Raw genomic sequence first — 22,118 nt, forward strand, 5'->3', positions numbered from 1 at the left:
GAATAGTATATTATTGAGAAAGGATTTGCTGGTGTTGGCTTTCGACCTATGTAACAAAGGCATGGGTGTAGGAAGGTTGCATTGTCCTCCGCTGGCACAATATTTCCCCAAAATGTTTGTTATTAACAAAAGAGACTTTACCTTGATGACAAAATATTCCAGACACCCAGAGGATGGCGAGGAAGATTGGGAAATATTCAGAGCAGTTCGCCCTAAGGAGGAGATGGGGGTTAGTAAAGGACAATACATGAGTTAGCAAATACAACAGACATGTCCTATGTGTGTGCTGCATATGCCCAGGTGGAGATTTTAGAGCATGTGAGCTAGCAAAGGCATACAGATGTATTAAAGTGGGCACGGGCTGTTACAATATTGAGAAGTGGAAAAAAGATATGCTTTTTAAATCTTTAAGTAAAAGATACGTTTGATGAATATTGTATGATTGGCAGATTCTGGCTGAGGAAAGGCTTTCCAAAACATCTTCCAGAAACAATGTCATATAGAAGTGTGAAAAGACAATGGGCCTCATTAGGAGTGTTGCGGTAAGGCAAACATTCCGAGTAGGCTCGCGGGTGCCGCACTGGAACGCCTGGTCGGACCAGGCGTGCAGAGCAGCACCCACGAGCAGTACCGGAGGGCAGCAACGGCCCGGTTATCAATGGGGCCGTTGTTACCATCCTCCCCATTCCTATTGAGCCCTATAGGGGCTCAAATGGGAATGGGGCGTACTGGGTCCGGGTCCCGCGAAAGGGATTTACCGGGCCCTCCAAGGTCGGAATGGCCCGGTAAGTCCCCTTTTGCGGGACTCGGCCTTATTAAGGGCATGGCTACCTCCAAACTCGTAATGAGGCCCAATGATATTCTAATGCTCTATATGCCCTCAAATCATCTTTTCAGTTTCATCTAACAGCCATTATAGTCTGACAGGTGCGCCATTTTGCTTTTTATTTTGTGTTACATCTTCAACGCTCATCATTTGTATGTACAAGCATGTACATCCAAAACTATGGCCGGATTGAAAAGATCCAGGGTTTGCAGGTGTGATGATTATGTCAATGTGCAAACTGGAGACTGAAGAGATTTTCAAAAGGAAAATCACTCCTTATTTCAATGAAGATTTCATCGGGATGTTGGGTAACTAAGACAAATCTGCTTTCTTGGAAGCCACAATGTCCTCCTCTCGAAAGTGTTCTCAATTTTCTTCCAATCTTCTCTTGTGAGCTGTCTTCAGGTGCCCAAAATAATGTCTCTATTCAATGTTGCACTGATATGATATGATATGGCATTTATAACACGCCTATACACAAGTGTTTCAAGGTGCACTCTCTGGGTTAGGAATGCTTTCCTAGTTAGGCTCTTCGACAGGCTTCACCTGCATTCATAACATTGTCCTTTTGGGTTGGTTTTGTCTTGAAACTCATTTGCTTTATCTTTAGTCCCAACAGTCACTTGCAGTTCTTTAAAGCGGTTATTGTTTACTATATGAGCCAATTCCTCCTCCTGGTCCAACACAGACTCCTTCAACCCCTAATTGTGAGCACACATCTGGGTATCATGCGTCTGCAACAAGAGATGTCTCTTGCCAAACTCTTGTCAGTTATTTTTACGGATCTATGTGTTTTCCCCATAGGCTGTTTTAGCCAAAACATGTTTCCCGGGTCTGAATTCAGTGCTGAGTGGAAACCCGTTGCTTGGCCTGCTCTACCCCTTTTCTGTTGCGGGGGAGGGGGGGACACCCCCACGTCTCCCAGAGGCTTGCCACACCCATTCCTCCACCTAACACACTTCTATCATGCAAGGGACATCACTGCAATCCACAGACATTTGCCGCGCATGCTCACTTAGGCCGTGCCCCCTCCCTCTGCCTCACCTCCCCATCCTCTGTCAGGATTAATCCCCACCTCACTCACCCCTGCCTACTACTTACTTCCTCAGTCCGCCGACTACACTACTGCTTCCGGGCCTCCCAAAGGCATGTGTGATTTGGCTTATGTGCTAACCCAGACAGGCTGCTGTTCGGGAATGGCATCCTGTCTGGGATTGGCATTCGGAGAAACTGAGCTGAATACTTTTTACGGTAGGATTTCTATTCCCTTTCTTTCTTTCTTTCTTTCTTTCTTTCTTTCTTTCTTTCTTTCTTTCTTTCTTTCTTTCTTTCTTTCTTTCTTTCTTTCTTTCTTTCTTTCTTTCTTTCTTTCTTTCTTTCTTTCTTTCTTTCATTTATTTGTTAGGCGCTTATACAACCAATGGTGCTTCAAGATGCCACAAGACAAAGTGGTGGGGGTCGGGGGGACAAGAGGAGTAAATGACAATGGCAACAGTAAATATACAATCGTGGTCCTAGGCCTTGTGGCATTCGGACGTGCAAGTGCAGTGAAGAGAAATGCGGGAATAGGGAAGGTAGGGGCGGAGGGGGTAAGGGAAAGTGCTGGTGGGAGCCCACGAGGGAAGTGCCAAGGGGTGCCAGGGAGGAGGCCACTGGCTAAGTGCTTGGGTGGAGTAATCCCAGGACTGGAAGGTACAGCCACCAGGGGCCTGCAAGGGCAGTGCTGAGGGGGGGTGCTGGTCTCGACTGGGTAGAAGGCCTGGTAGCCTGTGAATTAATGAAGGACCAGGCTGCCAGTCTCAGCAGCAGTGGGGTGATAAGCAGGGCAGGGAGAGAGGGAAAGAGGTAGAGAAAAGCAGAGTTTTGAGAAGTTTCTGGAATTTAAGGAGGTCCGGCTCAAGTCAGAGGGGCAGGGAGGCTGTTCCAAAGAGAGGTCCTAGCCGAGGGAAGAGTCCTGCCCCCCACTCTCTACTTGAAGAAGTGTTTGACCCACAGAGAGTTGGAGTTAGAGGAGCAGAGGGCTCTGGGAGGAATGTATTTAGGGAGGGAAATTTGGAAATAGCGTGGTCCCAGGCCCCAGAAGCAATGTAGATGATGCAGAGGGTCTTGATTTAGATGCTTGCGGCCGCAGGGAGCCAGTGGAGCGATTTTAGGGCTGGAGAGATACGGTCTCTGGGCTTGAGGACAAGCATACATCTTGCAGCCTTATTCCGGATTAGCTGAAGGGGGTGTAGGGAGGAAAGGGGGAGATTGATGAAGAGGCTGTTGCAATCGTCCAGCCTAGAGAAGACTAGAGCTCTGGTGCATTGTGCTTCTGGGGAAAGGTGAGAAAAGGGAGAATGCATCTAAAGCAGTAAAGGTGGAAATGGGCCTTCTTGGCAAGGTCCAAGATGTGAGGGGTGAAGGAGAGAGAAAGGAGTCGAAGATGACCCCATGGTTTTTGGCCTCACAGGATGGTCAGGGTAGAGGGCGAGGGAGGGTGGCCAGAGGGTAGGAGGGAAACAGGGCGCAGGTGTCCCAATGAGAAGGCTCTTTGTCTTACTTGCATTAAGACACAGATCGTTAGCCGCACACCATACCTGGATGGCAGACAGACAATCAGGGAGGAGAGAGGAGGAAGAGGAGGTAGAAGAGGGAAGTTTGAAGGAAAGCTCTGTGTCATGGAAATGGGGAGAGAAGGAGGAGATCAGATGAGCAAGAGGAGCGAGATAGATATTGAAGAGCCATGGCGATAGGATAGAGCCCTGGGGGATGCCACATGTAGAGAGTGAGGTGGTGGAGGACAAAGGTTCCCGTTGCAACTGGGAAGGGCGTTTGGTGAGGAATATCTGCCAAACCAGTGCCCGGTCTGTGATGCTGAGTGTATCACAGAGCCGTTTTATGAGGATAGAGTGATTGACCGTGTCAAAGGTAGAAAAGAGATTGTGGAGAATGAGAACAGCCGGAGCATTAAAGTCATGATTTGCGAGCATGTCTTAATGGGTGTGCAGGAGAGAAGTTTCCGTGCCTCTGGATGCCCGGAATCCAGATGGATGGTCATGGAGGCAACCAACAAGTTCAGCATGGTGGGTTAATTGAGGGAGGACCAACTACTCCAGGAGCTTAGCCAGAAAGCGGGTGGTGGAGATAGGGTGATAGTTAGCCAGGCAGGAGGGATCCACAGGTGGTTTGTTTAGGTGAGGGTGCACAAGGGAGGGATAGAGAGAAAGAGCCAGTGATTACAGAAGCCGGCAAGAGTCGGGCGAGAGAGGAGAATGTTGTCCTTAATGAACCTAGAAGAACAGGGCAGTACCTGTTTGGAGGAGACCTTCATAGAGAAGACAACTTTGCAGACCTCATCAGATGCTATAGGCAGGAGGGAGGAGAGTGTGGTGGGTTTCAGGGAGGGGGTCCAAGGGAGGCAGGGTGCAGAAGAGGGAAAGGAAGTGGGGGTGGAGGAGGTGGAGAGTGAGGAGTCTTAAAAGTGAAATGGGAGGCCAAAGATGTGCATGGGAAGGAAGCAGAGAGGTGGAGCCTGCAGTTGGATTGGCAAGTTCCTTACAGATTTTGAAGAGTTCATCCGTGTTGTTAGTGGCTCCAGAAATGCAGGCTTGGATGTGGACCTTCTTCTTGGATCAGATAGAAAAGCGATATTGCCTTTGGAGCTAGTTTGTCAGAGAATGAACCCGAGGTCTGCACTTACATTTCAGAGAAGCTAGATTGGAGTCATACCAGCCATTGTACTTGGAGGCAGGTTTCAGGTGGATCCTCATGACAGGGGCAAGGATGTCAAGCATGTTAGAGATGGAGAGGTGAAGGTTAGGGAGAGCAGAGTCAGGGCTAGTGGTGGTAGGGGGAATGAAGGTGGAGGCAAAAGCAGCGACTGACACTTGCTTCATTGGTTGAATGACGGCAAAGTAGGCTGGCAGTGCGGGGGGCGGCTTGGACAGAGAGTTGAGGGGCTCCAGGTGGGGGAGAGGAGAGAGTCGTTGAACCAGGCGAGGGGTTTGGGACTGGGTTTGAGATATAGATGTCTCCAGAGAGGAAGGCATCCAGGGTGTGGGTCGGACCAGAAGGGAGAATGGTAAGAGAAAGGGCATCACAGAGGTTGCGTAACTGTGAAGTGACTGATTCAGGAGAGTCGAGGTGGATATTGAAGTTACCAAGAAGGAGGAGTTTGGAAGTAGAGGCCAGGAGGGAAGAGGTGAGGTCAGCCCATTCAGAGAGGAAGAGGAGGAAGCGAGGGATTGGGCCAGGAGGCCTGTAGATGGTGGCATGGGTGAGTTGTAGATGTCTTAAGTGTACATGGCATGTTATAGGCCATTCACCAACCCCATCTTGATGGTTGCCAAATTGATATCTGGATGGTTTCGATTGGGGTCGTCATTGAGTAGATGGTTTGGCTTCGGTGCTCTTCAGTAACCAATATTTGGGGCGCTTGTTTGATTCTCTAGAGTCCTGTAGATGTGCTTGTGTATCAATGCCAAGGTCAATGCTCTGTTCTCTTAGACAGCAACAACCTTAAAGCGTGTGTCCGGACTGTCAGGTATGTTGCAGATTTATTGCTGGTGTGCAGTTATCTTGACAAAATGGTGAAGCTTAATTGGCTATTGGTACGGGCCAAGGCCCGAACAAAAGGAACTTTGAATGGGGCGTTGTTTTTTTCGGTCACAGTGCCAGGTTTAGAGGAGTATTAATAGGACTCGTCATCTCACCTATAAGGCAGTGGGCTTCAGATATTCCACTGGGTCGATTTTGTTGGACTGTTTTTTTGGGGTATTGATCCTTGGAGGCCGTTCTCTACTGGCGCAGCCAGCTCGTTTTGAGATTAGGTATGTGTGGATGGCTTCTGGGAAATTTGCCTTGTATTCTGAGTCGTGGTCATATTTTATGAGGAGCTTATCAATTGCTGCAACCATAATTGTGCCATTTTCAAAGAGGCTGATTATGTACTCTGAATAGGGACGTTTCTTACAGTGTTCAGTCTATTTGTACTGTGCCCAGTCTAATTTGCATCTCTATTTTTGTATTTCAAACAACTGACAGAAGGGATGCGAAGGTTGACTGTCATAAAGCAAATGTTTGTTGTAGGGAATAGCCGGCTGGTCTCGGGCGTCAAGGTGTGCCGTTGAAAGTGTCCTCTACTAAGAGTGCTTCTGGGTTCTTCAAGAGGGTGGAGCTTTGTATGTTGCTTAAAGCTTTTAATGACCACTATTAGGCTGTGAAGAGAATTTCAAACCTGCATTGGATTTCACCAAAATGATGGGGCTATCAGATGCATGCATGATAGTTCTTTGCAGTCTGCTCCTATCTTTAATTACTTACAGGGGTACTCATCTGTGTGAGGCATGAGTCATGACCCTTAAAAATAGCTCTTCTTTAAAAGAATGTAGAATGTCTCTGAAAGGAGCAGGAGTATTAGGGAGAGTGAAGAGGGCCTGTTGTGATGTGCCCCATGCAAGAGGACCATACTTGCACTTCCCACTTGGGCGGCGTCCGCAGCCATACTCATACTCAACAGTGAACGTGCCTGGTACGTGTCCTTCAACCAAGCCCTGGGCACAGATGCCGTACATGCCAACTTCTCATATAAGATATTCAGTCCATCCAGCGTTTTTTGCACTTCATTTTGAGAAATGTTCTCTGCAGGAATTTGAATTGAAAATGTTTTATTCTGACACCACACTCCCACAACCCCACCTCCATGATGGAACTTCTCACAATTTCCCAAAGATATTCAAAGTGGCCCACATTATTTTTGGGCAATTCTCATGTAGTGTTCCGTCCATGAGGCACAAACCCATAAGCTTCCCATAATTGCCTTTTCCTATGGTCTAATTTGCCAGAGCATGTATAAATGCACATGGTTCTACTCACTGGTCCACCAACCTGCTCTCAGATCTGTAGAGCCTGAAACTCAATGTGGCAAGTTTTCAAATTAAAATATGGTCAATTCCACCCCTCTGGGACCTGGTGGAGCACTCTCTAGGGTAAGGACATGACGCAGGGTCTGCAATATGCTACTTTGTAAAGTTACATGTTCAGTCCTGCATGAGCCAATGACATTCCTGGCTGCAGATTTGAATTTGGATCCATGGATATTCTCTTGCTATGGCCCAGTGTTTTTACCACCAACACAATCCGTCTGAGAAGTAGAGATGGGACTTTGGTGCAGGGATGGGCCTCGGGCAATTAATGGCATAACAGGCCTCCAAGAATTATAATGTAGAGTATAACAATTCTGGCTATAATGCCGGGAAATACTGAACTTATTTACCTCCAGTGCATTGTTCTGCTTAAGAACATTTCACCTTTTTCTTGACCAATACCCAAGGGGGTTTCATATAACATTGGGGGCCATTACGAGTATGGCAGTAATTCTATTACTGCCGCACTACTGCACCACTGTACTACAGGTTTGGCGGTGAGGTGGAGAAATTTCCTCCAGCAAAAGGCTGGAGAAAATCCACAGCCTTACTGCTACAAATCGGCAGAATTAACGCTGGCAGAATTAACACCAGCGGAATTACCGCTGGGTGTAATTTTGCCGAAATCCCCATGGTGTCCTATCGACTCCAAAAAGAGGGGCATTACAACGCCTACCACCACTTGTAATTTGGCAGTAAATCCGCTTGACCAAGAGGCGGTAATAGTAAATCAGTTTGGTGGTAGTTCGGCGGAATGACCGCCAAACTCGTAATGACCCCTCCATAGTCTGTAGGCCCCTTGGGAAGTGACTGTAAGTATGCAGCTCTTTACCAGACCACATACCTGAACAGCAGTCACTCTTTCTTGTCTGTGTGTGTATATATATATATATATTATATTATATATTATATATATATATATGGCCACTGCACCCAACGATGTAGACTTTGGCCATGACCAGTAGTCCCTTTAACCCCATCACGGGTCCATCCATGGGCCACTGGCCCAGTGGCTACATTACCCAAAATACAGGCCTGTGGCATGGCCTTCAGCCATGTCTCAGGCCCCGCTAAAACACACAAAGAGAGTCCACAGGTGCGGAACAGGGTCAGTTGTGGCCCTGGCCTTGTGCTGAAACCCCAGAACTGGCCTGCAGACCCATGGGTCGACACACAGACCTACATTCACAGGTCTGTAAACCCTCAATTGGGTACAGGCGTACCCATTTGAGGGCTAGTTGCACCGCTGTGTGACTCCAGGAGGACTTTCCTAGAATAAGGGGGAGGATGGGAGAGGCTCAGGTGGCTGTGATATCCACATTTTAATGTGTAATGCAGTGCAGGGTCTGCAAAATGTTTGTGAAAAACAATGGCTGCCCCTGAAAAAGAGGTTTAACTTCTGGCCAGAAACCAGATTGTCTCTCTATCAGAGGGCCAGCCTAGTTTCCATATAATAGGTCTGTGGAACCATGTTCTGAAGAATATCCAAAGACCCACCCACAACCTAGGAACCAGCGGTTCGGGCTATAGCCGCGACTGAAAACGTATCTGTGGAGAATGGATGGGGAAATTGTACCTTTTGGGGACTCCCCAGTCTCTTTGCAGTCCTTCACTGAGGAGCGTGAAGCTTTTTTTAAAAAAAAAAAGCATTAGGTCTATATGTTTTGGGGAAAGTTGTCCGGATTCCACAAATGGCAGCAAAGTTATGACCCACCCAAAAAGTGCTCTTTGTATGGTGCATACGTTTGAACCGTAACTAAAGGGTCGTTATCGGCGACCTTGTAAAATATATATATATATATATATATATATATATATATATATATATATATATATATATATATATATATATATGGATTTGGCTAATATTTTCCAAAAAAAAAAGGTTTGTCACACCCCACAAGCCCACAGACTGGCTATTTTGGGAAAGATTCAGTAAACATTTAATTGCCCTTTTCTTGGACCCGGTAAAAATCAATCCCCATTTCCATTCGAGCCCCCATAGGGCTCAATGGGAATGGGGAGGATGCTAACAACGGGCCCGTTAATGACGGGCCCGTTGTTAGCATCCTGGCCTGCTAGCGGGTCCTGCTTCTCACGTCTGGTCAGACTAGACGTGAAAAGCGGGACCCGCTAGCAGGCCTCGTAATAGGGCATCCCGTAATGAACGGTGCTGGTCCCGTACCGGCACCGTTCATTACGGGACTGCCAGGGTCCTAATGAGGCCCAAAGTGTTGACTCGATTTCTGGGAGGGGATTGGGGTTATTCGGTCCAGTACTTGTTACAATATTTGTTACAATATTTGATGGAGGAGGGGGTGCCCGTCTCCCAAAATTATGGCGATATCTCCCATGGTGCTTTGCAGCAGAGAGGCTTTTTAGAAATGAAAATGCTGCCATTTGTTTTTTGTTCGATGCAAGTGCCTTCTCTCTCCCCTCTTTCCCCTGGCACCTGCTACCTTGGCCTGTACAGCACTCACCCCCCCTCTCCTGGGGGTTCCCCCCCTCTATCACACTTCTCCCTCTTCCCCCACTCCTTGCACTTATCTCCTGAAGCATTTGCACGATAGGATGGTCAAACGGCCAATATAACTGTCTTTTGTTTTCCTGTTGCTGTTTTTTATTCTTATGATTTTCCATGCCCTCTCCCCCTTCTTTTCTTGTGGCGCCTGGAAACACTTGTGTAAAAAAATAAATGTCCAATAAACAAATAAATAAATAAACAAAGTTATAACAGGTATAACCGGGGTTAGCCGAAAAACCAAAAGTGGGAAAATGCCATTTGGAGGAGGAAAAAGGAGGACATGGACTCTTGCGAGACGTGGGTAAGGGGAAAGAGGACACCATGAGGATTGGGGGCCAGGGGAGTATCTGGGGACCAAATTCAGAGCTCAAACGTTTTCGCATATAGTAGAAAAAAGGATCAGGAATGTGTGTCACACGAAACAACGAGTGTTGGGGAAATGGGAGAGAGCTAGGGTGGGAAAAAGGACTTGAGGGGAGTGGGAGATGCATGACAAAAGGAGAGGGCACTTGGTGAGTGCCTGAGATAGCAGGAAAGAGTTTGGACTTTTATTATTTATTAATAGCATAGTTCCTGCATTTGAGGTAGCTGCCAAGGATGCCCCCAGCATGGGTGGCTATAAGTGAAGTCTCCTTCTGTTCGCAGACAATGCTGTTTTGTTGTCCAACACTGGGGGTGGGAGGGAGACCTTTTTTTAAAGTTGTGTTCTGCGAAAGGTTTGCCCAGGTCTAGGGATCGAGCGGGGTTGAGATTCCAGTTAAATAACCAGTGGTTGGAGTCTGGAATCCTACGCCAAGTTGAAAAAAGTTTAAGCCATCTACGTCGGTGTTGGCTAATCTTGAATCTTGAAAAGCAATTGGAGGGAGATGCTCTCTCCATACCCTTTAGGTTCTATTGGGCCCAAGTAATACCGACAGTAATGTATGGAGCCAAATTGTGGGTTTACAGTGATTGCGCCTCCATTCAGAGAACAGATTTTTGAAAACCCTTCTTTGGCTCCGGTTAAGTGCTCCATCCACGCCGGTAGCGTGTGAGTTTGGCCTTATAGATATTAACAGGGTAATTCATAGAATTTCGCACAAAAGTGGCATACGCGGCTGGTGCACAGTTTGCGCGTGCGAATGTCTGCGCCAGCCGCATGCGCTAAAATCGATTTCCGCGCACAGCGTAATCATGGATTTTAGCCTCCAAAACCAGCCGTGGCGCAGAGTGGCGCAGCGACCCTGCAGCAGCGCCAGTTACGCCCCCAAGAACGCCCTCGCGCAAGGAAAAGCCATCAAAATCCCCAATCCAGCACAAAGGGCTGCGCTTACCCTGGACCAGTTTACAGGGCTGCCAAACAGCAAAGCCAAGCGGGGAACGTGTAGGTTCGCGTGAAGTTTCACACGCGAAAGGGCCTGTGCGAGTGGGGTACGTGTATAACTGGGGTTCGTGTGAAGTTTCACACGTGATTGGATCTGGGTATGTGTATTTCGGGGGTGCGCAGGAAGTTTCACACGCAAAAGGGCCCTGTGCGAGCGGGCTACGTGTATACCTGGGGTTCGCAGGAAGTCTCACACGCGATTTCAGCAGGGTACATGTATTACGGGGGTTCGCGGGAAGTCTCACACGCCATTGGATCCGGGTATGTGTATTTCGGGGGTGCGCAGGAAGTTTCACACGCGAAAGGGCCCTGTGCGAGCGGGGTACGTGTATACCTGGGGTTCGCAGGAAGTCTCACACGCGATTTCAGCAGGGTACGTGTATTACGGGGTTCGCGGGAAGTTTCACACGCGAAAGGGCCATGTGCAAGCGGGGTACGTGTATTCCTGGGGTTCGCGGGAAGTCTCACACGCAATTTCAGCAGGGTACGTGTATATATTCCTACACGTGAATTGGCAGTGTGGGTCCTCCCAGGTGTTCCCTCCTCACCCTCCACGGCCCCTGCAGGCAGCCCACACCACAGGGGACTACCCTGCACCCCTGGTCATGTCCCGCAGGCAGCCCATCCACCATGGGCATGCCCCACAGCCAAGCCACATGTCACCTTGCACTACTGATCACCAACTCATGTCCCCTTGGACCCCCACCCCCCAGCAGTGCAGGGCACCTGCCAGCAGGCCCCCACTCATGTCCCCTCACCCCCACCCCTCAGCAGTGCAGGGCACCTGCCAGCAGGCCCCCACTCATGTCCCACTCATTTCTCACTCATGTCCCCTTGCACCCCCACCCCCCAGCAGTGAAATGCTGATCTCATGACAAAAACCAAAAGTCAACTATGTACATCAACACATGTCCGTCACACACATACACTGGTTGGCATTGCTTGTGTAAACCCACATTTTCACATGCATCAACCCAATGAGCGAATCCTACACATGGAACTAAAAAATGAAAATGTATTATGTACATGAAATCAAAAATGAAATGAAAGCATACCAAAATATGAAACATGAAATGAAAAGCATGTGAAAAAGATGACTGAATGAAAATGATAACCAATCCAAAGAAATTCGAAAGAAAAACAGTCCAAAGTCGCCCTCCAACAAGGCAAATCCAAAGGAAATGTAAAAAAAAATCTCCATTGCTTCATGTTCATAATTTTAAAAAAAGAGAAATCAATCCATAGTCCAACTATTTACAATCCATTGTCCGGAAAAAATAAATCCATTGCTTCATGTCCATAATGCAAAAAAAAACCAAAAATGAATATATGATGAAACTATATACAATCCATTGTCCAAGGATGTAAAGGGTCCATGATCCCAACCAAACAAATGAAACCTACCTAACTAACTACCTAAAAATATAACTATATACAAATTTGGGTGGCATTGTCCATTGACCACAAATAAAAGGAAAACGAAAAGGAAACCTAACTCTAAAAACTATTTAATAGGGCAGCGGGCTAGTCCGACGGCTCACTTTTGGATGTCCCGGGCCAGGGCTCATTGAACTCCTGCTCAATGTCCTGGAGGCGGTCCTCTTCCATGGCCCCGAGGGTTCGCAGGGACGACGACATGTCCTCCTCCAACTCCCTGCAAATTGCCTCGAGGCACTCGGCCCGCCTCAGGGCCCTCCGCATGGAGTTCTCCGCCCTGACCATCGTGAGCCGTGCCTCTTCTGCCCGCTGCCGCTCTGCATCTATAGCATGGCCTAACCGCTGCCACACAGAAGACACTTCCAGTCCTGGGTCCTCCTGCCCTCTGGCTGATGCCTGCCCCTCCGATGTCGAAGGCCCCGAGCCATGATGGCTCCCACCTTGTTGCTGCTGTGCCTCTGCCTGTGCCCTGGCTCTTGCTGCCTGCACATCCTCCTCCGGCTGGGGTGCAGTTGTTGAGGTGGCCACCCCTGCTGGACGTCCGACTCCCGACTGTGGCAGGGATGTGTCCTCTACCAGCCTGGTCGCAGGGTCAGAGGCAGCTCCACAGGGTACCCAGGTGATACATGGGTGGGAAGATGGCATGGAGGACGACTGGGGCATAGGGGGTTCAGTTGAGGAGGGGGTCGGAACAAGGTCCAGAAAACGGAGGAATCCGGCCCTGTTGAGCTGTCCCAGTAGGTCAACGAGCCATTCGAGAAGACGTGCAGTCTCCTCATGAAAAGACTGCAGGTCACCTTGCATGGCCCGTTGACGCAACGCCACCCCACACAGGACAGGCTCAACCCGGTTCCGGATAGCCACGTCCGCAGGGAGAGGAAGGCCAGTTGTAAGCGGATCCCCTCCCTGAAAACGGGTCTGGACGTAGGCATCCTTGCTGGTGCGGGATGATGCAGTCACAGGATCGGGGACAGGATTACACACAGGCACCTCTGCGGTGGCCTGTGCTGCCTCCTGTCCCTGCCCCTGCACTGCACCACTAGCACCAGTGGAATCCCCACCTCCAGACCCAGTGTCTGTCCCTTGCACGGCCTCCTCCTCCACCAAACCCCCCACCAACCTGGATGACTCTGTGCCATCTTCCTCTGTCGGACCCTGTGGGGTCTCAGCTGCCCCTTCTGCAGCCGAGGAGTCCAACTCCGACCTCCGCCTCTTGGACCTTCCCTCGGCAGCTGCGGCCTGGGATGGGGCACCGGACTCCTCACTCCCTGACAAGATGACAACCTGGGAGGGGAGCCGGGCCTTGCGTCTCCGGCTGGCGGGATGATCCCTGCCGCTGTGCTCCACAGCACCCTCTCCGCCCTCTTCTTCAGTTGACGCTGCAGACAGGGAGAGATAAAACACAGGCATCAGGGCACTGTACAATGGACTGATACACACATGACAGTTGCACATGAGCGGCATTGTTTAACTACAGACACGGCATCACATTCCACAACTCACATGTCATTTTAACTCATAAACATGAACATTTCAACAGCAATATTGCACCAGGCAGCACCATCCATACACATACAACAGCATGAACAGCCAAAGGTGAGCCTGACATCACATGAAACACAAGGAGTGCACTAGACATGCACACACGCCACCACACTTACATGCATGTCTACATCTCCTCCAACTGTTACAGCGCGTATTTTTCACTTTCTTTTTCCAGGCAGACGGTGAGTTCCGTACGTACTTAGCAACTGTGCTTGCCCCGTTGTGTCGCGTTCCCCTTCAGAGGTCATTGTAGGCTGCGTGTATTACGTGTACGCTTAGTTTTGTGTTTCTGGGTGCCACAGCGTAGTGCGGGTTCATTTTTTCACGCACATGGTCTACGAGGGGTTGCGTGCACGTTAATTTTTGATTTTGGGCTGCCTGTGCGTTGCGTGACCCGTCATCTTCCCCCAGGGGTCACAGACAGCCTTGTTAGAGCACTAGGGTACGAATTCCATCTGGTATCCTACCCCTTTGACCCCCAATTGCCCAGGACAATAGTTTACGGCACATAGCCACGAAATGCTGGCGACTGTAGGGTCCAAGACCACAACTGGTCAACGTAAGGCACACTGGCAGATCATCGCCGACCTCATAAGTGCCCTTGGATTTGTGAGGAGCACAGCTGATGATTGCTACAAGCGGTGGAATGACCTGAAACGCAGAGCAAAGAACAAGCTGGCCTCAAATCATGCCGCTACTCTGGTGACTTGTGGTGGGTCTCCACAAGAGGACAACAAACTCACTGAACATGAGTCTGTTGCTGGGGCCTTCGTCACAGAGGAACAGATCCAAGGTGTGGGAGGCCTACCTGATTATGATGCATTATCCGGTGAGTGCCCATGCATGTGTGCGTAATGCATGTGTATGTTGTTTGGGTGACGGGTTCTGATTGAGTGCCAGGTGAGGGTGTCTGTGCCTGAGTGGTATGGGTCACCCATTTGGTTCATCCAAAACATTCAGCGGCCTTGGATTTGGGTGTGACAGTATCCCTTCTGCCCACAGTAGTAATTTAGCGCAACATTACAGCAGTTGCCCTTGAAGTGGCATCTTGCAACAACATTGTTTGTATTTTTCAGTGTTCGTTCAGGCTGATTGTTTCAATTCTCCCACTTTTGCTACACATTCCTCAGCCCTATTGTCACATTTGTGACATGCTTCTGTCATTGATGAACCCCACATTGGCCCACATGTGTTACCTTGTTAGGTGAATGATTTGACCATTCAGGCTGATTGAGTATTGGCCTGATCATATAAATGTTTGGGGCCTGTTTGAATGTGGAACATGATATTTGTTTCCTGTCATGTTGAAGTGCACAACCATTGATGTGTACATCGGCCTGCAATCACTGTATTTGTGTACACTGGATGTGTTGCAGTGTGTGGCACATGCCTATTTTGTCACACTATGTAGCATTTTTCATCTCATCATGTCCATCTTACATGGATGGCTGACAGTATTCATTCACTGACATATGGATGTACTTGTGGAATGTACCATGGCTATGGTACATGCCATCTGTGTGATGGCATGTGTCATGTCTGTGTATTGGACATGCCACTCACAGGCCAATGTGTGATGGCAGCGCTACCCAGCATGCAGCAAATGTGTTGCTCTTCCATCTTGGTGTCATCAGTGTCTGCCTTTTGCCTCCCCTTCCAACTCAGTGACAGTGCATGCATGGGAGGGTTATAGTCATGTGGGACATGTGTAAATCATGTACTGGTTCTGTAGCTTGTCAGGCCTATTTGTGTGCTATGGTGCTAATGCCTGTTTCCATTTTTTGTCTTTCATGTTTTTGCAGGGGGTGACGCACTTGATGCTGTTGAGGTTGAGGAGATGGTGCAGACCCAGGAGGGATCTCAGGCACGACCGGGCACCAGTGGACGACGTGGTGTGATGGTGGGTGAGAACCCAATGTTGCTGCAGACCATTCTGTCCAGTGGTGCCTCTGGGTGCACCTCCCCAGACCTCTATTCAGGTGCTGATTCGGATGATGAGACCTATGTGGCGTTGCAGGTAAGTGTTTCTGGCAGGGATTCTGTTCTGTCCAACCCACCTGCACCAGGGGTAGAACCCTCTATGGGGATTTCAGTGTTGGTAAGTCCGCCTTTGGCGGTTACGGATGCAGGGTCACACTCCACAACATCTGATCCTGTTCCTGGGCCAGCAGATCAGAGGGGGAATGCAGTCCTGCAGCCTCAGGCAGTGCTGGCACAGCAAGGCGCAGATCGCCTTGCCCCTAACAGGTGTGGTGCCCGCCGACGTGGTAGCCGTACGCCACCAGGCAATACCGCATGGGAACAATCCATGTACGGTATGGCAACCCAACAGGCAGCATCAGTTGAGATGATGGCTCAAGCAATGGAGAGGGTGGCCACTTCCATTGTCCCCCCTGAAAGGCAGATGGAGCAACTACATCAGGCAACAGACTCCATTTGCCAATCACACAGGGAGGACATGTTGGCGTCCAACAGGGACAGACGGGCGGCACTGGAGACTCTACGCCAATCGATATCAATAGAGTCCCAGGGCCACAGGGAAGCCTTGAGGGTAGAACTCCATCACCTCAGGGAGACTCTTGTTGACCTTGAAGCTTCCACTAACTTGAGGACAGAACAGCAGCTGGAGCGGCTCACACATTCGCTCTCAGCTGAGATGCAGGCAACTCGGGAGGAGATCCGGGCATCACGTCAGGTGGTGCATGGGGATCTCCGCACTATAATCCTCCAAAATGAGACCTTCCACACCCGCATGCTTGCTGCCATGGAGGACCATACCAGGGCTTTGTGTGGGCTGCCTCCCATAGCACCACCACCTCCTGTGGCAGCAGCAGAGGGTGATGAGAGCCACAGCAGCATTTCTCCCACATTGGCATAGCCGTGCAGGCCATGAGCCCATGGAGGTGTTTTTTTTCCCCAACATCCACACAGGTGGCTGTTGGTGCGCACCCTGTCCTCGGACCTCCTGGGTGGCCTCCCCCCCTGGCCCCCACATGGCCATTTTTTATTTTTTATTTTTCTTTTTTTTTACAGTGTGTTGCCTTGTGTGGCTCCCGTGGGCATCCAATGTATTCCGGCTGGGCACATGCAGGCTTGTCCTGAGTTTGGGTTAGATGCTTGGGTTTGTGAGACACACACCCCTCCTGCTTCCCGTTTCCATGGGCTTGCAAAGGGTGTGCCCAAGTGACAGTGACTTACACAGTGACGTTGGACTCCCATGAGCTGTGTGGGCAGTCTGTAGTCAATACTGTGTATACATTCCTAGTGGATATTGTTGTTGTATTGTACACTGCATGGTGTATTGATATGTGCTTGTGCATCCATGTCTTCCTCCTAATTTGCAGGTTCATTCCTCATGTCTTCACAAGCCCGTGTACTTTGGAGATGGAGTTCATGTTGTAAGCAGTGCACTTACACATTTGTGTGGCAGCAACACTGTACAGTTAGAAGTGGTCAATGTGCTGGCATAATCAGGTTGTAAGACTACCACTACTTTAACTTAGTACTGTCATGTTTATGCTATGTTTGAGGTTGTGTAGCTGCATTGTATTGTTTGTAAGTATTTGGTCATGTGTGTTGTTAGTTCTACATTACTGGGAGCATTTTGTGTGTGGCCAGTTTCCATTAGGGACACTGTACTTTGTGACACTTGTATCATGTTTTGGGGATTGTTTGTTTGCTCTCACATAGCATGACATGCCATGGTGTGTTTGGTGGCGGTGCTGGGGAGGGGTTGGGTGACATGGCACTGTTGTCATGTTGTATTTTGCAAGGGGGTAATGAATTTAGCAGCATAGAAGTGTGTCTTTTGACGACACAGCATTGGTGGTGTTTGTGTAGGTAGGGATGCACCCAATGTAACACTTCCAGGTGACCAATCTCAGGCTGGTATGGTTGTGACAGTTGACTGTCCCTTATGTCATCATCATTGATTGTCAGATGGTATGCGCCAGGGCTGTGTGCACTCCACAGGGTTGTGATTTTAGGTGAAGTAATTAGCCACCAGCTGCGTACGGGCTGCCTCACCCCGTGCCCTTTCCTCTCCCATGCGCAGTGGGCGTGCATGTGGTTGTGGATGTGAGGGCACACTACTGGGGGAGCGTATAACAGCTGCCCGCCAGAACGGTCAAGGGAGCGAAAGCGTGACTTGAGCACTCCGAATGTGCGCTCCACTATGCCCCGGGTTGCACTGTGGGCTGTGTTGTATCTTACCTCGGGTGGCGTGGTGGGGTTCCGAATTGGCGAATCATGTGGGTGCTCAGAGGGTAGGCACTGTCCCCTGGGGAGGTGGTGATGGGTATCATTATCGGGGTTGTGACATTACTCAGTATCTGACATGCATGCATGTGCTGTGGCATTTATACTCACCGAGCAGCCATGTATCGCCATGCGATACTGTCAAAACTGATACAAAACTGTCGTAGGTGGACCCTGGATAGTTGGCATATACTGAGGTGATGATTCCCTTGGCATCACATACTACCTGGATGTTGATGGAATGCCAGTGCTTGCGGTTTCTATAGATATGCTCTGATGTCCTGGGGGGACGTAGAGCCACATGGGTGCAATCAATGGCACCTAGGACTTTGGGGAATTGTGCCACCCCGTAGAAATCCTGGACGGCAGCCTGCCTTTCTGCAGGTGTTCTGTGCAGGTATATGTGCCTGCGGACTGATGGGCGTGCAGTCATGATGGCCAAGACCTGGTGCAGGCAGCGTGACTGCGTAGCCTGTGACACCCCCCCACTATAGCAGTTGTCCGCTGAAATGATACAGTGGCCAAGAAGTGCAGTACATTGAGGACCTTATGCAGGGGGCTGAGTGCTTGGGAGCACAGGGTGGGTGATGTGAGGTCATCCTCCTACTCACTGACCAGGTCGAGTATTATGTGAGGTGGAAACCTGTACCTCCCATACACCTGGTCATCAGGCATCCCAAAAAGGCTGGTTCTGGGTGTAAAAATTCTGGGCCTGACTATCCTCCTCCTCCTCCTCCTCCTGCGGTATCCCACGACCACTGCTGCTAGGAACGGTATATTCATCCTGGCGTCTGAGCTTGTTTGTTGTTTGCGTGCACTTTTATACTGCGCGGGTCCACGTACGCCTGCTTTCTGCTGGCGTACGTGTTTCCGGATTAGTGCGTCTTTTTTGGCGCACGTGTTAGCCCCGTTCAATTCCATGAATACGTGTTTTGAACGTGCGTGTGGGAGTTCCGCGCATTTGCCTCCTGTACTTCCCCCGTGCCGCTCACATTTTCAAGAGTTGTTCCCCATTCCGCGTGTCACGCGCCCTGTTCCTCCTACTTTTGTTGTGTGTGCCGCACTATGTGCGATTTCGCTGTGCACGTAGCGCACGCTGTTTGGAGACGTGTGCGCCAGCGTGCGCCACGCAGAATTTTGGCGCACATCCTGGGATTTCAACGCGCACAGACTTCCATGAATCGCTGTGTGCGGGTTTCGCTCCGATTTTTGCACTGGCACTGCGATTCGCACGCTTGCGCCGAAAATGTCAGCGCTCATTAATTCCATGAATCGGCCTCTAAATATGCTATTATGTTGCAACCTGTTTTATAATGGCTACGAATAGGGAATACTCAAGCACTTACACTCTATAGAGAGGGCCTAATGGAGGCACTTCATATGCCAGGTGGTAGGAAACTACTGTGGTTCAGGCATGTTAGAATCATGCTAAAATATCTGCGGTTTGTGGATTTATGGAAACATCCCCCAAAGTTTTGGGCTGGTTATAAAGCCCAGTTTAAGAAATGTTTAATTGAATGGCTTGGAGCATGATGATAGACAAATGCCTGAATGGGAAAAAACAGATGTTTATTTGCATTTTAAAAAAGGTATGGGGGGGGAACCATTCTTGGATTGCCAGCTGTCCCCCGGTCTTAAAAGTTGGTATGCAAAATTGGCCAGGTTTACTGCTAAGTGGAATAAGGGCTGTACTTTGCCTGCCTGTCCTTTCTGCTCCGATGTAATTGAAGACGAAGAGCATGTCTTTCTCCTTTGCCCCTCTCAACGAGGTCAGAGGCTGTGGTGGCTTAGGCCATTATGGGCAGAGAAAGAAGTGATGTCAGTCTCCGTGCCCCTTGCTGTTTTAAAATGCTGTTTTTTTGCCAGCTGTGAAAATTGCTTCTGTATTCATAAGGTCTGTTTTTAATAAAATAAGTCTTTTGTCTAACAATGTTTAATCATTTTAAATTGCTTCTGTGGGGTTATATTGTAAATGCTTCGGGGGATTTGGGGTTTTATTGACTAAAATCTAATCAACATTTTTTCTCTTTTTAATACGTGTGTTTGTATTATTTATTGTGTTTTTGTTATGATTGGTGTTTCTGCCAAAATAAAGATCATTGAATTGAGATATATGTTTGAGAAAGCCTCTAGAAAGAGAGGAAAATAATAAACTCAGATCAGAGTGCCCCAGGCCTTTTACAAATAAAAAAGTCACTGTTACCCCTGAGTTAGACCTGCAACTGGTCACTTCCATGGCAAGATCTGGCAGAGACCCCATAAAAGGCCTAGATAGAGCCCTTAAACTATGTCAAGACAAGGGGTTGGGCATTTCAGGTCCATTAACAACATCCATTAACAACATCCACTAGCTGAGGAAGCTATTGGTAGGTCCGGTCCCGCTACCAGAAGGGGCCTAAAGAGCAATATGTTTCCTGGGCAATGTCAATTCGCAATGCTATTGAATGCAGGAAAGGATTCCTGCTAGCGCTTAACCCGAAACTAGCAGACTTCGCCTCTAGAGAACCAGGCGTGGAAGCACGCTCTATGCTAGTTGGAGATAGTTTTATTAAAGACATTTCCAAATATGCGGGGCTGTATACCTCATAAGATAAAGCCCAAGCCTCACTGAAAAGAGGTTGTGTTTTAGGACGGGCTGGAAAAAGCAGAGGTCGCTTACCCACCCGTCCATTTCAAGGACTGTTTTATCACCAGCGTGGAAGAACAACAAGGGTTGCTAGCAACAAAGGTTTAACAGAGGTAAGTTATCATGCCCTCCTTCAATGTTCTTTCCAGGGAAAATTAGGGGGCAGGCCAGGAAAACGTTTCCATTCTTGGTGCAATATCACTTGAGACCCATGGATTCTACAGACTATCCTGGGTTTCCACATTCCATTCTACACAAAACCAATTCAGACTTGTCCCAATTCAATTGTTTTTTTTCTCAAGAAAGTACCTATTTTCTGAATCAGGAGATAAAAGAGCTTACTAAAAGGCGATCGAGGCGATACCCATGAAAACTCAACAACATTTTCTTGGTTAGGAAAAGCTGGAAGGTTCTGTCCGGTGATCAGCCTAAAAGAGTTAAACAGTTAAATGCAGTACAACCATTTCAGTGCATTCATCTGTTGAGAGACACACTGCTTGAAGTGGACTGGATGTCCAGGTTGGGTCTCTAAAATGCTTATCTGACCATACCTATGCATGGTCTCCATCACAATGACCTTCGATTTCTTTGGGGCAACAAGGAATGGAGATTCTTGGCTCTCCCTTTCGGTCTGCCATCAGCTCCTTGGTGTTTCACCGAGGTGATGAAACCAGTGGTAAGAGCTTTGAGAGCGAGGGAATCCATCTCATTATTTACCTGGATGACGTTTTACTAATGTCACAATCCAAAACACTAGCAATTCAACATCTGAAAATCACCATACATCTCATTCAAGAATTGGGGTTTGTCATCCATTGTAAGAACTCTCTGATCAGAGACCCTGTCAGATAGAGTTCTTGGGTTTTCAGATCGACACAATACAAACATCACTTGAACTGCCCCTCTCCAAAATCAAGTTCATCAATAAAGATACCAAAACAATTCTGAAAGTTCAATTAATATCTCATTAGCCCAGATTGTGGGTCTCTTACCAGCAATGATCCAACCAATATTTCCAGGTCATCTTCATTATCGGGCTTTGCAGAGGTTGAAGACCTTACACCTCAGGAAAGGCCTTAGTTACACAGACAAGTTACCATGTACTGTATATAAACAACTGCATATTCTTGTTGCACCCAGATACCTCCGGGTGAGGAGCGCCTTATGAATAAATAAACAAGATCCATATTTTGGCGGAAGCGAGGACAGTTATATTGGTGGTTGCAGCACATGCAGGCATGGAATGGCAAAGCAATGTTCACATTGATGGCAGATCTAGTCATGGAGTTGGATCCCAGTCACCCAGGTTGGGATGATCGCTGTGTTCCCCTGTCCACAGGTGGGAAATCGACTCCCCAGCAGAGGGAACTTCACATAAATTGTCCAGAATATTTTTCGGGCTCTTTTGCTCTGAAGAGCCTAGTCAAAGACAACATCAATTGTTGCATTCTTCTGAAGATGGACAACATATCAGTAGTACAATATATCAACAAGATGAGGGGGCCCCCCACTCACGCATGTTAGCAGAAATCTCAAAGGATTGTTGGCATTTTTGCCTGGACTGAGAAATTATGCTCCACGTAGAATACCAATCGGAGTTGCACAACACAGTCACAGACTGGAAATCAAGACAG

The 22,118-nt window shown here is 48.6% G+C and overlaps 1 protein-coding gene across 1 annotated transcript in view; it reads right to left on the reverse strand.

Moving 5' to 3' along the window:
* Nucleotides 1–22,118, reverse strand: part of LTC4S (leukotriene C4 synthase) — a 401,489-nt gene that overhangs the window by 99,820 nt on the left and 279,551 nt on the right. Inside the window, exon 3 of the mRNA XM_069652848.1 lies at nucleotides 142–212. Within this exon, the coding sequence (XP_069508949.1) occupies nucleotides 142–212 (71 nt within the window). The remainder of the gene's footprint in view (nucleotides 1–141; nucleotides 213–22,118) is intronic.

Source organism: Ambystoma mexicanum, chromosome 3q (assembly GCF_040938575.1).
Source record: "Ambystoma mexicanum isolate Mex_15411 chromosome 3q, UKY_AmexF1_1, whole genome shotgun sequence".
Classification (NCBI taxonomy): Eukaryota; Metazoa; Chordata; class Amphibia; order Caudata; family Ambystomatidae; genus Ambystoma; species Ambystoma mexicanum.